General features: G+C 34.6%; 1 protein-coding gene across 10 annotated transcripts in view; it reads left to right on the top strand.

The window, feature by feature from the left end:
• PTPRK (protein tyrosine phosphatase receptor type K) overlaps positions 1 to 16,937 on the top strand; it is a 549,193-nt gene that overhangs the window by 427,119 nt on the left and 105,137 nt on the right. For all 10 annotated transcript variants that reach the window (XM_029943969.1, XM_029943962.1, XM_029943968.1 and 7 more), the window contains exons 8-11: positions 4,133 to 4,435; positions 9,934 to 10,043; positions 11,202 to 11,403; positions 14,687 to 14,792. In XM_029943969.1, the coding sequence (XP_029799829.1) occupies positions 4,133 to 4,435; positions 9,934 to 10,043; positions 11,202 to 11,403; positions 14,687 to 14,792 (721 nt within the window). The remainder of the gene's footprint in view (positions 1 to 4,132; positions 4,436 to 9,933; positions 10,044 to 11,201; positions 11,404 to 14,686; positions 14,793 to 16,937) is intronic.

Genomic DNA, 16,937 nt, shown 5'->3' with positions numbered 1-16,937 from the left:
TCTCTAACTGACTTATTTTACTTACCATAATACTCTAGCTCTATCCTTGTTGCAAATGGAAGATTTCATTATTTTTAATGGCTGAATAATGTTCCATTGTATATATACGTGTGTGTGTGTGTGTGTGTGTGTGTGTGTGTGTGTGTACACCACCTCTTCTTTATCCATTCATCTATCGATGGACAGTTGGCCACTTCCATAATCTGGCTATTGTAAATAATGCTGCCATAAAAACAAGTGCATGTATCCCTTTGAATTGATGTTTTTGTATTTGGGGGTAAATACCCAGTAGTGTGGTTATTAGGTCATAGAATGGTTCTATTTTTAATTATTTGAGGAACCTCCATACCGCTGTCCACAGTGGCTGTCCCTGTTCGCATTCCCAGCAACAGTGCAGGAGGCTCCTTCTTCTCCACATCCTCACCAACAAGTGTTGCTTCTTGTGTATTTGATTTTAGCCATTCTGACAGGTGTGACAGGTTTTCTTCTTCTTTGAACAGACCTCTACATTAGCTGTTCAGAAATATGGTATCTCGATGATGAGTACACTGTAAAGTCATACGTAAACTTTGAACCATTACTAGGAATATCCGCTGTTTTTATGTTTGTTGTCTTATACTCTCATTTCCTAAGTTACTTAGATAAAATTTTTCCTTACTCCTTCCAGTGACGTCATACATCTCTAACACGGTTACATTTTTTAATTTAATATTTTACAAATAAGTGTATAATCTCTTTACCCATTCTTCTACCCTCAGACTCCCCACTTCTGGCAACCAACAGTCTATCCTCTGGATCTATGAGCTCCATTCATTTTTTTCTTTTATATTTTTAAATTTTATGTATTCCACATTTAAGAAAAAAAATATGTTTTTGTCTGCCTGACTGATTTCACGTAGCATAATACCCTCAAGTTTGTTCATTCTGTCACAAATGTCAAGATTTCATTATTTTTATGGCTGAGTAATATCCCACTGTACATATGTATATACACATGCACGCTTCGGTGACTTCCATATCTTGGCTTTGTAAATAATGCTGCAATAAACGTGGGGGTGTATGTGTCTTTCCAAGTTAATGTTTTGTTTTCCTTGTATAAATACTCCAAAGTGGAATTGCTAGATCATATGGTAGTTCTATTTTTGATTTTTTAAGGAAACTCCATTCTGTTTTCCAGAGTGGTGGCACTAGTTTACATTCCCACCAACAATGCCCAAGGGTTCCCTTTTCTCCACATCCTCGCCAACACTTGTTATTTTTTTCTTTTTCTGATAATAGTCATGTTAATTGGTATCAGGTGATATCTCATTATGCTTTTCATTTGCATTTCCCCCAATGACTAATGATGTTGAACATCTTTCCATGTACCTGTTGGCTATCTGTATTTCATCTTTAGACAAATGTTTATTCAGATATGCTGCCCATTTTTTAATCAAAAAAATGTTTTTGCTATTGAGTTATATGAATTCTTTATATATTTTGGATATTAGCCCCTATTTGGATATCTGATTTGCATATATTTTCTCCCCCTCAGTAGGGTGTCTTTGCATCTTGTTGATGATTTCCTTCGCTGAGAAAAAGCCTTTTATTTAGTATTATGCAAGCCCACTTATTGTTTTTGCTTTTGTTGCTTTTACTTTTTGTGTTTGATTCAAAACTAAACAAAGGGTTTACTGCCTATATTTTCCTCTAGGAGTTTTATTGTTTCGGGTCTTACACTGAAGTCTGTTATCTATTTTGAGTTAATTTTTGTATATGGTGCAAAATAATGGTCCAGCTTCATTCTTTCTGTGTGACTGTACAGCTTTCCCAACGCCTTTTATTAAGGAGACTGTCTCTCCCCATTGTATATTCTTGGCTCCTTTGCTGTAAATAATAGATGATGGTATATGCATGGTTTATTTCTGGGTTTTGTATTCTGTTCTCTTGATCTATGTGTCTGTTTCTGTGTCAATAAGATGCTTTTTTAATTATGATAGCTTTGTAATGTAATTTGAAATCAAGGAGCATGATGCCTCTTGCTTTGTTCTTCACTCTTAAGATTGCTTTGGCTTTTCAGGGTCTTTAATGCTTCCATACAAATTTTAGGATTGTTTATTCTACTTCTTTGAAAAATACATTGGAATTTTGATAGTTATTGCTTTGAATCTGCAGAATCCTTTGCATAGTATGGAAATGTTAACTGTATCAACTCTTCCAGTTCATGAGCACAGAAAATCTTTCCATTTATTTGTGTCTTCTTCGATTTCTTTTACACTTTTTTTGTGCTTTTAAAATTATCTTAGAATGCAAAGCAAGTGCAAATTGAACAGTGGGATAAAATGAGAAGAATGAAAGAGAGTGATGACTTGGAAATAAAGAAATTTATAAAGGGGGAAATTTCAGATTAAAAATAAGAGGTGTCTCAAATACATAAATAGTAGGCCTAAAAGAAACCTAAAACAGAGGAGTAAATATTTATTGATGTCTGTTCTCATTACTTTATGAGAAATTTTCATTCATATGCTTCCAAGTATTTTGGAAAGAAATCTTATTTTGCTATTCTAGATACTTTGGTCACAAAGTATGGCCTAACCTGCATGTGACCCCTAATTGTGTCAGGTTGCTACCTAGCAGATAGTAACAACATTTATCTGGAATTCTAAGATGACTCTACCTCCAACTGCCTGGTCATGTTTCTGGGCAGTGGTGCCAAACCGTGTGTTTTCAGTCTTACTACACTGACCTGTATGTGTCATCACCTCACTCCTGTGCCTGGTGGGGAAATCGTAAGCATAGATTTTTTTTTAATGATTAGAAAGCCACAATCTTTTTTCTAGCCTACTTACAGGGCTTAATGTAAAACACATAAAATAAAAGTGATAAAATAAGAAGACTGGATACTGTGAGTCATCCGAAGACGGGCACCCAGTACTTAAAACCTGAGCATTGGATTCGACCAAGGATTGATTTGCATGTATCTGTATGTATTTTTGTAGTTTGGGAGTTTTAAATGGCCGTGAGAATGTATTTCAGATGGCATATATAATACATTGACCTGGAATCCCAGTTTGTGCTTGCCATCTGTGTACCTTGCTGATTACTTTTACAGAACTGAGATTTTCATCGCAAAAATGAAAATCTATAAAAACAACCAAATTGGGCTTTTTATTTATTTTCCTTCTTTTTCTTCTTCTGACTTCCATTTAGCAAGTGCATTGACTATTCTTAGTGAGTTAAGGGAGGTATGAACAAAGCTTTGACCTTGGCCTTGACTTTAATCTCTTTGTCAAATCAATGTATTAAAGCTTTGCTGTGTATTGGTTTGTTTACTATGTAGACTTTGCCATGGCCATGACATTCATAGAGTAATTATTTTGATTAAGTTAGACAATTAAAGTTAGTCTTGCATGAGGAAAGAATACACTTGGGAAGCAGTGATGGATAGACTCCAGTCTTTGGAGTGTTTGGTTCTGCCAGCATTTTCCAGTTGAATGGAAATTCACCTCCCAGTTTGGTTTGGGTGACAGTGAATGGATTGTCAGACCTGACTGTTTCCTAGAAAAAAAAAAAGAAGAGATCAAGAAGGATCGATGACAACGTGAATATCCACATGTGTTCTTGCAGTTTTTCTCAGATATTTTTCTGCTTTGATGAACAACATCATTATTGAGATAATAAATGTTAATTAATATCTGCGTCACTTTTTGGTAAATGGTAGTTTAGTATTACAATTAGACTAATTAGTAAACACCATAGCTTGATGACATGACAAATCATAGAGCAGAACGTGTTGACTCTTATCCATTATGATATATTAGCTAATTCACTCGCTCAGTAACAACAACAAAAAAAGAATGACAGGGAATTGGGCAGTAACAACAGCAGTAACCATAAAGGCATTATGGACACCTTTTCAGAGTTTTGTTTTTCCATGTTCCTGAGTACTATGGATTGCTAATATTTTACATTTCTTTTCACAGCCCCTGACTAAACCTTCAGGAATAAAACCATGAGTAAATAAAGAAAATGAGAATAAAAGATGACTTCTAAATTTCCTAGGTTTACACATATGTCATGCTCAGTGTTTGATTTTGCCAAGATTATTCACTGGAAAGTTGACAGCTGTCTGCATCTTTGATTTATTTTTCAGAACCTATGCGAACCCCAAAGACTTTAAAGATTGCTGAGATACAGGCAAGACGCATTGCTGTGGACTGGGAATCCTTGGGTTATAACATCACTCGGTGCCACACTTTTAATGTCACGATCTGCTACCATTACTTCCGTGGTCACAATGAGAGCAAGGCAGACTGTTTGGACATGGACCCCAAAGCCCCTCAGCATGTTGTGAACCATCTGCCACCTTATACAAATGTCAGCCTCAAGATGATCCTAACCAATCCAGAAGGCAGGAAGGAGAGTGAAGAGACGATTATTCAAACTGATGAAGATGGTAGGTTCATACTTACTTCGTTATTTTAAAAAGGGGGAATTATATAACAGGATTATGTAATTGCTTATAATTTTCCCTAGAGGAACCAAAATGGAATTGGATTCTGAAATCTGCTACATGTTCTTAAGGAGGTTAACTTTGAACACAGTTGGTCTTTAACAAAAAAGCTTAATATTCTTCAGAATAACATCAAATACTAGATTTTGAAATGTACTTCTAATGTTTTCTGTTTTTATACTTTAGAGAAATAATGACTACACTAAAATTTAAATAAAGTTTTCCCCATCAACTATGTAAAAATAATTTTCACTGTTGATGGCACTGTATCATTTACCTATTAGTGAAATGCACTTAGTTAAAACTTAGTTTTTTTCACTTACAAACCAATAATAGCAATTTTTATTTTCCTTAACATTTAAAATTAGCACCATTTATCTATTCCACACAGTCTTAGATGGATATGTAAGTTTAAATATAAAAGGAGGTCGAAGTTCATATCTTTAAATAAAGGCCCTTATTGACAGATATTGACAAGCGTCATCTTTTATCCATTTTATTACCACTCAAGAAATTTAACTACATTATGTCCAATTCCTATGTGTGTTACTTCAGAATGATTAAATAACAGAGACAAACATTTATATTAATATTATAAGATGTACACATTCACTATAGCACTATAGTTTGTCATTAATGTTAATGAATATATTTCTTGATTCAACAAAAATGTCCCTTACCCCTAAAATATGTACAAATGATATTCTGATAATAATAATGATAATAATAATAATGTATTATTTTAATGTAGGGCATTTCATTTTCAAAATTTACCATGATGAATGCAAGCACATAAGGTAAAGCATGGGCCATTTAGTGAATGGAGGCATAGATCAGCTGGGCGTCAGGAATCGTGAGCTTTCAGTCCTGGCACTGATTGTTACCTTACCCAATCTGTTTCCTCCACTAGTTTAAATAAGATAATCTCTCAGGTTCCATCCCCTTCTAAAATTCTCCTTGAACAGCCTATCAGTAGGGCCACATTTTTGTTTGGGTTTCAGAAATCAAGATGTAGTTCATACCCAAACATTTCCAATTTCCCTCAAATTCAGATATTTAGGCTCAGATGTATGTTTTGATGCCTACCAAGTATAAGATTGCTGTAAGATAGGTCGAGAAACTACAGCTTCTAGAAGTTTCTCTGGATCACTTCAAGCTCTCTCACTCTGAAAAGTGGAAATGACCCAAGTTCGTTCTATTATTTTTGTTGTAATAAAGGGAAGTAAGAGCTTTCAACCCCATTTAGCTCAGATTTTGAAGGAAACAGTATTGTTCTAAAATTATGCATGAAGTTATTCTCATACTCCTAAAATTTTCAAGGAATAAACCCAAGACTTATTTATGATAAATACACTTTTTTGTTGTTTTTAAGGTAACCAAACATGATTACTTCAATAATGCTGCTTGAACTTGCACCTAATCGAAGTTTTAACAATATTTAAACAATGAACTTGCTTTAATAAGCACACAAATGCTCATAAACTTCTACACACATGCATACACTCACACACACACACCCAACACACTCAACACATGATTATGTAATCAAGAATAATTAGCATAAGTGTTTCATAGATGGATGAGAGAAATGGGAAGTCTAAACTCAGATTCAAAAGCTCTAAAAAATCTTCTATCTCATGTCATAAAGTAGGATAAATATTAAAATGTCTGTATTACACTAAGCACTTTGTAACCCATGTTTTTGTAATAAAAATGTGCTCACATATTTTGCTGACTACACTTAAAATTTTAAAAACTTGATTTCTGAATTGACGATTTTAGATTAAGCCGAATTTGAACTTCTTCAGCCAGTCACTCTCTAATAATATATTTCATTTTGATGCTATGCTTTGGTATGACTTTTAATTTGCCTGTCTTTCTCACAAACCAAAAAAACGCAGACAGGCTCATGTAACTTTTTCATATTTCATTAAATTTTTAAATGCATTTTTTGGTGTACATACAACTGAATTAGTAATCAGGGAGAGAATTGCCATGCCCTAACTTCATCAAATTCATGACTGTGCCATTTATTTTATCCAGGCAGTTTTAAAAATGTAAAATGCCCAACTTGACAATAAAATATAAAAGGAAAATAATGAAAAAATATAACATGAAAATAAGTCTGATTTTAATATTATTTCTTCACCCAGCTTTATTTCAATCTATGCTTTGAAGAAATTTTTATTGAGTGTAATGATATTGAGTTGCATATAAGTATTTCACTGCATGGTCACAAAGTCCTTCTTTCTTCTCTGAGAATTTTTTTTTCTCTTTTGTTTTAATATAAAAATATATAAAACTGAATGATTGAAGTACAAACTTTATGTATAAAGTATTTTCGAGTAACTCAGCCTTCAGATCTGCCCATGTGAGCTCCAGTTTCTACATGGAGTATTTTATATGACTCAGTGTTCCTGAGAGGGGGACAGAATATCTAAATCATAATCTATTGTTGCAAAGATCGATGGCTATGATGATCTAATTAAGTCAGTCTTACTAAATTATTGCTGCCCTATATACATAGAAAAAGAATAAATTATCAACCATCTAATAAAGGAATATAATTTCATGAAAAGAATTCTAGGGACATCCATAAATCATGAGAGCAAAGCTAAAATGATTTCCCACCAGAACCCTAAGGTAGAATTATATTTAATTTATTGCATATATTTTTTAATGCATGGGTACAATTTTTTGTATGAGATTTTGTTTTCATTTTTTATCCTAGCATTTATAAAAATCAATATTATGAAGTTAGCTCAGCAGAAAAGCTGGATTTGGGGACATTTTTTGCTAATACATAGCTATTTTTAAATATATACTTATTAAATTTTTAAAGTCTATAGTGCTTATTTAATATAACTTGCCCCACCCACATTTCATTTTTCCTCTCTCTTCCATTTTGAGACTATCTTGTAAAGGACTTTATTATACACACACACACAAGATAGCTGAAACAGCTCTCAAATAAATCAGAAGCAGGGAATGAAAGTCAGCATTCTGTCTCCATTAAAAGTCATTGATGTGGAAATGTGAAGTGACATTCCCAGGAATATGAAGACAACCATGATGATGGTCTGAGTAACTTCATTTTCTATTTACACAAATCAAAAGTACATATAGACGTTATATACAGACATTGATTTCCTTCAAAGGTGGGGAGTTATTAAGTATAATTTGTGCCCCCTTCCTGCCCTACCTGTTCATGGATGTGTTTTGTAGTTCACCTAAATGTAAGTCTTTTGCTCATGCACTGGATTAGCCCCATTGCAAGGTCAGTAGCATGGTATTATCTTGGTCATAATTTTTTCACAAACGTTTCCCTCTTACAAGTATGGCCTGTAGGTACTTTCAGTGAGTCCTATTGACAAAGGAGAATCTATGTGAGTAGAACCAAGAAATACACACAGTCCAGGAAAGTTCCTCTTCAGTTCTACCCTTCTTCCAATGCAGAATTATACAAACATTCTAAACCATCTCTATTCTATTTGTAAACAATTTGAAATACACACAGTTTTCTAGAATTTTGGCCAAATTGTGTTTAGTGAATGCAGCTAGCAATGATAATGCCATCAAATAAGCATGTCGTCACTAATTGGGGGTCTTGCCTTCTGCTACCACCGATAGCCGCCATCTATGAGCATTATGGAAAAGTGAAGAAATACTTTTTCTTAATTATAAACATAAGCTTCTTTTCATTTTACTCAAATCACCTAAGAGCTCTCACCCTTGGAAAACAAACTAATGACTATGGAAGCCTCCTCTGCCTTGACGGACCGTGTAGTCCGTACCAACACTGTGGACCTGAGACGTGGGAAGTGGGGAGGCGGATGCCTTTGGGTAACTTCTCCCTAAGCCCTCAGCTGACAGAAGCACGTGCATATCTTCTGAAGTCTAGTGCTGGCAACTTTTCTGTTGATGGGTTTCTTTCTTTTATGTTATTTTTTTCTTTCTGAATTTATTATTAATGTGCCAAATTATATTGGCTGTCCCAGAGGTCACAACATCATTCATTGCTTCCTTGTAGTCTGAAATAAATCTTCCTATTTTGACGTATCATTCAGAATTTCTTGATGCTGCTAGCTACGATGCAGTGCATTCCTTTGATCCAGTGATTTTTAATTTATTTCAATCCTCACAAAATTGCTGTATACTCAGCAACCACATTTCTAGATAACGCCATGTGTGAAGTTCACTGAAACGTTAGATTAAGGAAAAGTATTAATTAAAAACCATACTTGCCCAATATTGGGTCATTATTTCAAAAGAAAACCCATTTTTGAAGCATAGTAGAAGGGATATGATATACATTCAAACATTATCAGAGTAAGAAACTGATTGTGTGAACAAATAGTAACTATGGATTTAGATAAAATACATAAAAGCAAATAGCAAAAGTATCTGATGTTTTATATTTTGCCAATAGAAGCTGACACATTGTTCTTTGCTGCCACTGGGTATTGTCAGTTTTGTGACATTTGCAAATAAGGACTGGTCTGAAGGTTCCCCAACTCTTGTCATACCTGAGGACACTTCAAAACCGGTTATGCTGATTGTTGACTTCTAAACAAACCCAATGTTATAAAATGGTTTGGTGCCTAGCTTTGCAAAAGGGAATTTCATTCAAAACACTGAAGCAATGATATTTGAAACTATTCATCTTTAAGTTTCTTATAAATTGTAATAATCAATGCTGTTGTTTAAAGTTATAGGAATTTAATAAATTTAGCAATAAAAGTCAGATTGACTGTTATGCAAATTTCAATCCAATATTTTATGATCTGGTTTTTAAATCCAAGGAATGATAAGGCACCTCGGAGGCTTAGTCAGTTAAGCTTCTAACTTTGGCTCATGTCATGATCTCACCGAGTTTGAGCCCCGTGTCAGGCTCTGTGCTAACAGCTCAGAGCCTGGAGCCTGCTTCAGATTCTGTCTCCATCTCTCTGCCCCTCCCCTGCTCTCTCTCTGTCTCTGTCTCTCTCAAATATACAATAAAACATAAAAAAATTAAGTCCAAGGAGTGTTAATTATCATTTTAATTCGTTCTTTAATGAAATTTGTTTATGGAGACCTTTACTGGCTTATCCCTGAATGTGTTTCAGAGAAATGTAGCTCTGTTCTTGAAACAAATTACAAATGAGATCTTCATATTATTGGAGGTAGACAACAGAGAAAACTAGACTACACAATTCATTCAACCCTCTAAGGTGATAGAATATTCTTTGAATAAAAATAACTTTGCAATTGTACATTAGAAGCTTATAGATTACTTTAAATTCCCATTTGTTTAAATCAGAAAACTAGTCACATAGCTTACATCTTTAAGGACACATTTTATTTACTTTATTTATTTTTCATTTGGCTTCCGTAGCTTAGGGTATTTACTTTTTCTGTTTCTGATATAAGGATCTTTATAACCAAAAATGTATATTTTGTAGTGCCTGGCCCTGTTCCAGTCAATTCTCTTCAAGGAACATCCTTTGAAAATAAAATCTTCTTGAACTGGAAAGAACCTTTGGATCCAAATGGAATCATCACTCAATATGAGGTATTAGGAGAAGTTAATTGAAATGTGACTTGAAGGGAGAGTAAAAGGAAAAACTTAGAGAGAGAAATAATGGAATATGTAAGAGAGGATTAGGGGATTAAAATCATTTTTAGTTCTCCTCTCTTTGTAGTTTATAAATTCCTAGATCCCAAAATTGAGTTTCAAAACAAATATTTTATAGCACCTAGAATTTTGTAAATCTTAAAGTAAACATATGTTTTGTTGTTGCTGTTTTAGGGAAGATAAGCTTTTTCAAACAGACCTACTGATGGTTGTAAAGAATGAATTTTTATAAAATTAAGAAAGTCATCTTTTATACTGTAATTTAGGGGAAGCCACTGAGTGTCACTTGTTACAGAATAAAGGATCCTTACCAAAAAAGGAAAATACATTATAAACATGCTATTCCCGGGCTTCACCTCATTCTGAACCTAAATCATCATCTTATTTTTACGTATGAGAAACTAAATAGAAGAAAAGATCATTTTAATTGCACAAATGTGTTGTTCTCTTCCTGCATAGTCTGTGTTGATTCGAGCATAAAATATTTAAATTTCTAGTGGCTACAGAGAGCATCATGGGAATGGGAATCACTAGTGCAGTCTTATAATTTGTGACTATATTAGCATATTTGAATACTATTTACATGAAATTTGTTATGTAACTAAGACAAAGTATAGTTGTTATTTATAACAAACATCTATTGAACACTTTCTGTGTTTCATATACATTAAAATATATAATATATAGGATATACATACTATATAGGTATACACACACACACATACACACACATATATATATGATTGTGTCTGTGTATGTTTTCATAGTTAAGCAAATTAATGTATCTTTTGATGCAAAAAATAGATGTATGTTGGTCCGGTCAGATATTATAACTCTAGGCATATCTATGGATTGATGGAAGGATGGATGGATGGATGGATGGATGGATGGATGGATGGATGGACGAATGGACTGACATTTGATATGTAATGACAATGAAAAACCATATCCAAATGAGAAGGAAGAGAAGTTTAAGAAAAATGTGATTCACTCCACAGAGATGCCCTTGAATACTACCTTATTTAAAAGGGGTTTATTTATATTATCTTATGACTTACATTGGATATGTAATAGGAAATATATTTCTTAAAACAGGTCAGCTATAGCAGCATAAGATCATTTGATCCTGCAGTTCCGGTGGCCGGACCTCCCCAGACTGTATCGAATTTATGGAACAGCACACACCATGTCTTTATGCATCTGCATCCTGGAACTACCTACCAGTTTTTCATAAGAGCCAGCACAGTCAAAGGCTTTGGACCAGCCACAGCCATCAACGTGACCACCAATATCTCAGGTACGCAGAGGACTGAAGTGCAAACAGGATAGGTTTGTAATAGCACATCCTAGAGAATCATATGTACACTGAAGGTAGTCCTCTCACTTACTAAGTCTTTAACATAGCCAGTTATTCATGGTTGAAAGTACTTTAAAGAATTATGTGAATGCAGATTAAATTGGTTATATGTCCAAACCTAAAAATATCTCAAATAATCACTTTTAATTGGCAGTGGTCTTTTTAAAAATGTTTTATCTTGGGGCACCTGGGTGGCCCATCGGTTGAGTGTCTGACTTCATGTCAGGTCATGTACTCATGGTTTGTGAGTTCGATCCCCACGTCAAACTCTGTGCTGACAGCTTGGAGCCTGGACCTGGAGCCTGCTTCAGATTCTGTGTCTCCCTCTCTCTCAGCCCCTACCCAACTCATGCTCTATCTCTCTCTGTCTCTAAAAATTAAATAAACATTAAAAAGTGTCACAAGACAAAATAAAAATAGAAGAATTTAAAATTTCTTTATAAATGCTCAAAGATTTATACTTTAGAGGAGTTTGTAATTATTATATCATAATAAGTGGATTTTCTCAAGAGAATGATAGGAGATCTTTCATCTACTATTATAGCACCAAATACCTTTTCTCTCTCTTCCATTTTCCCGGGCATTCTGATATTTTTAAGCAAACATGAGCTATGCTTTCTCTTAGAAATCTCATCTAGGGGCTCCTGGGTGGCTCAGTCGGTTAAGCGTCCGACTTCGGCTCAGGTCAGATCTCATGTTGGTGGGTTCAAGCGCAGCATCAGGCTCTGTGCTGACCGCTAGCTCAGAGCCTGGAGCCTGCTTCCGGTTCTGTGTCTCCTTCTCTCTCTGCGCCTCCCCCTCTCATGCTCTGTCTCTCTCTCTGTATCAAAAATAAATAAAATATTAAAAAAAAATTTTTTAAAGAAATCTCATCTAAATTCATCTAAATTTTAAAATGGTGATGTGCGGGAAAATTGAATTTGATAAGCAAATACAGTTAAATTTCGCATTACTTTGTGTTCATAAATTTAGCTTGTAATCACTAGATTATTTACAGATAATATGTTATAATACATCATTAAACTTGGCCAGGAATTAACCTTATAATCCGCTCTAATTCTACATTAGCTAATGTAATGTGTTATCTTAGTTAAAGATTACTAAAATAAATATATTTTATATATGTAACTGAAGAGTTAAGTCTGAAAAACAAATGTTTTAAAGGATCAACTACTTAACATATTAAAATACTGATTAAGAGTTCCTAGTTTTTGTTCCTTTATGTTCATTTTCACTATAGTTCTACATAGCATATATTGATAATATGTTATAATACATCATTAAAAATTTGTAGGAGCACCTGAGTAGCTCAGTCAGTTAAGCATCCGATTTTGGCTCAAGTTATGATCTCACAGTTTGTGAGTTCAAGCCCCCAGTTGGGCTCTGTGCTGTCAGCTGAGAGCCTGGAGCCTGCTTTGGATCCTATGTCTCCCTCTCTCTCTGTCCCTTCCCCACTTGTGCTTTGTCTCTCTCTGTCTCAAAAATGAATAAACATTTTAAAAAATTTTTTAATTTCTATTGTTCTGAATCTGTACTGCTTGCATCAAAAGGAAGCTACATATTCTCTATTTTTGGAAGTCTAGTTTCTGTTTGGAAATGTTTTGAATATAAAGTCTTAAAATTTTTTATTGTGGGGGCGCCTGGGTGGCTCAGTCGGTTAAGGCTCCGACTTCGGCTCAGGTCAGATCTCACATTCGTGGGTTCGAGCCCAGCATCGGGCTCTGTGCTGACGGCTAGCTCAGAGCCTGGAGCCTGCTTCGGGTTCTGTGTCTCCTTCTCTCTCTGCCCCTCCCTTGCTCATGCTCTGTCTCTCCTGTATCAAAAATTAATAAAACATTTAAAAAAAATTTTATTGTGAAAAATACTAGCTATTCCAATATGAGCTATTTATCTTATTCTAACAAAAAAGAAATTTGAAAATATCATACATTATTGTTAGAAAATAGCAGTTTATTAAATTTGCCAATTGACATCCCTAATGGAACAATTCTTATCATCAATTTAAAATATTGATTGAATCACTAGAAAATAAGACCTGGTGAATCACTGTACAGTGAAACATGTTTCTTACCCTCTGGAATTAGTCACAGTGCTGTATTTGAGTAAGATCTTTCACTAGAGATAGCTACAAAATCACGAACTTGTAAAATTGAGAACATTGGACAAATGAACACCATCGAGAACCATAATTTATTATGGTTTAGACATGGTGGTTTTTATTGAATAGAAAATTTATAATTAAAGGCCACAACAACCATCTAGAATTTTCATTGAATTATTTAGCTGCCCAGTTTTACTTGAATCAACCTATGTACATGGGTACTTGATTTGGACTTTAAAAACTAGATTGCAATCATTGTATCTTCAAACATGCCGTAATCAAGCTAAAGCTAACAAAATGAATGGTTAACATAAGGCCTGGCATCATTTGAAATTTATATTAGATGCCACTGTTAACAGTTTCTCTGATAGTGAACACACATTTCACTGGTTATGTCCTCCCTAAAACATCTTTCTGCATAGAAATAACCAAAAGCCATTTGAGGTTACTTTTTCACCCAGTTCAAGATTAGGGAGCCCTCCCCCTCACCCCAAATATTATCAAATATTTTGAAACTTTATGAGTTTCTTCTTTTCAAGAATCTGGCAATTAATGTAATAGTTAATGCTAAATACAAACTGAGGTTCCTATTCCCATTCACCAAAGTTCCTTGATATGTTTCTATTGCGGCCACAGTGGTGAAAGCAGTCCAGACACTAACACGGCCGTTCCACAACCTTTAGATCGTACATAGCACCACCTCACAAGGTAGCCTCTGGCTCAGTTCCTGCCATTTTTGTCTCCACATCTCCGTGTGCAAGCTCCTTACCCAGACTTCCCAGAGTCCACGCTGTTCACATCACTTCCAGCCCATCAGTGCTGGTTTCAAGGTCCCAGGCCACTAAAAGTTAAAGCCGCTTCACAAAATGTTTGGAGTGTGTCCAAGTCACCAGATGATCACTGGAATTCCAAGAACAAACTGTGGCTTCATATCTTCTGCTCCCTAGGTTCCCAGGGTTAACATTCAGTTGTGTATGATATTCTACAAAATAAGGCACATTTAGAAAATGAAATGCGAAACTGATTTTTCCCCCATTCAGGATCATTGGTTCATCCTGAACTATGACATTATTCTGTTAATTGACTAAAACTTTTCTTTTCCCCTCATTAAACACCAACCAGCTCCAACCTTACCTGACTACGAAGGAGTTGATGCCTCTCTCAATGAAACGGCCACCACAATAACTGTATTGTTGAGACCAGCACAGGCCAAAGGGGCACCAATCAGGTAAGTGGGGGGAGAATATTAAGAATAGAGAAAAATGGCAGTAGGAGAGATGTTTTCTCATAGTTACTTAGTGGTCAATATAGTGGTTCATTTCTAAGAGATGTTCATTTGATGATGACTGTCAGAAAGGTTTTATTTTTGTTTTGTTTTGTCTTTGTGTTTTTCATTTGGACAAAGCCTGCAGATAGACTTTTAAGAATAAAATTCTAAGGACGTTTTTGATATATTCATGAGCTGAATCATTCTCTGTACTGTTTGATATAAGAGCATTGCTCTTTGATTTTTATTTTCTTCTAGTCCCATTTCATTCCACTTCCTTTGTTGGTATCTATAGAATATGGGCTTTGAAGGTATTTGTCAGAAATGGAATGAGAAAATAACTCCTATCCAATGCATTATTAAATGTGTTACAAATAATTTCATATGAGTCATTGAAAAATAGGAAGCTTTGAGGAAATAAAAGGAGATTAGTTATAATGAATGCAGCTTATCGGGAGTTGTTGCTTATCAGGAATTTCAAGGTAAATATTAAGATTCAATTTGCAATTTCCTTTATCTGTCCACTATTAAAATCTCCCATATTTCGCTCAGCTGGCAAAAAAATTATGAGCCGTGTTTTTTTTAGGGATTCAGATTATTCCAATGATTTTAATTTTTCACATTTGTAATTATATAAGTTTCCAAAAGTTAAGCAAGCTTCCATAGGAAGCCTGTAGATATTGTGGATACTTTTATTTTCAGGCTTCTATTGAGAAATAAATCAAAGCCCAAAAATCAGTGCAGATTAGTCATAATTGATTCGTCTCAAGTATGCTTATTAAGGAAATAAAGTTAATCTTTGTTCCATGTATAAAATAAACACATTTCACCTTCTGAGCACATATGAACCATTCAAACAAATCTATATCTACGTAAAAGGAAGACCTTTTTAATTTAAAAAGTTAATAAAGTAAATTGAGTCCATAAAGAAAACTTCGTTTTTGTCTTGCTGAAAATCATGGGAAAACCATGCCTGAGAACGAGAGAGATGACTGAATACATTTACATTATGTAAACACTTGCGAAGCACGGGCTACTTGAAAATGGAAAGGACGTATATAGTGCTATTCATGAATCAGTGATCTGTGAGTGAGTCTGATTGCTGATCCAGAGAAAGAGAAAATGCCTGCATTCAACATCTTTTTCTATTGACAGGTAATCAGGGTCATTCACATATTCCTACCTGTGATAAAATTTACTTTCTAGGTGTTCAGTTCTGTTACTGCTATTTAAATGAGCTACCAGATACTTGCATTTTTCTTTGAAGAGTGAGATATTTGAGTCAATTCAGCTTTACTTAATGTAAGTTGCACACACCATGCATAAGTATTATTGCCCCATCAGGCTAGATAATGTAGCTTTCATTATTAGCTCTCTCTTCATTTAACCAATTTATTACACAAACATTAACTGACCATGTATTATGTGCCTGATGCTGTTTCAAACAATTGTTTGTAAATCAGAAACACAATGATCCCAACAGACCACACAACCTGTGCCCAGTTACGTCATAAACAATCAAAGGAGTCTGCAGCCTCACAAATCCTTTGGTCATAATTGGTGTTAAGGAATTTTGTTGAATTTGTGAGTATGCTATAAATAATATCTTTTGAAATAAAAAATATTTCTTTTACCTTATTTACATTTACTTATTACAATGTTTCTAATTTCAAAAATTCATGTAGTCTGAAATAGTGGTTAGGCAAAAAATCATCTTTGATAATCCTGTATCCTCTTTTTCTGACTCAGAAATCTACCTCTTTGTATTTGTTAGGAAGGCATTTTGCCTTTTCTGAAATTGAGACCAGTGGCTGAAAGCTCCAAATTTTACATTGTAGGAGATGAATACTCAAAAAAATTAATTTACAACAAGAATATTATGAGATAATTAAATGACATGTAAACAAATAGCAACTATATTAAAAGAGTGTCAGTAACAGGGAAAAATATCGGTTTCCCATCTAACATTCGGATCCCACTGTGTCCGTGTTTATTTTTTTATAATGACTTGCGCAGCGGTCTAGGAACACCCATAGGTGGGGACTAGGTGGCAGGACCAGGCTGGCTAGTCTGCGATTTGGCCTTGGATGAGCTCTGGTTCCTTTG

Source organism: Suricata suricatta, chromosome 7, assembly GCF_006229205.1.
Source record: "Suricata suricatta isolate VVHF042 chromosome 7, meerkat_22Aug2017_6uvM2_HiC, whole genome shotgun sequence".
Lineage (NCBI taxonomy): Eukaryota > Metazoa > Chordata > Mammalia > Carnivora > Herpestidae > Suricata > Suricata suricatta.
Note: the sequence above shows the minus strand (reverse complement) of the source record. Positions and strands in the feature narration are given on the sequence as shown.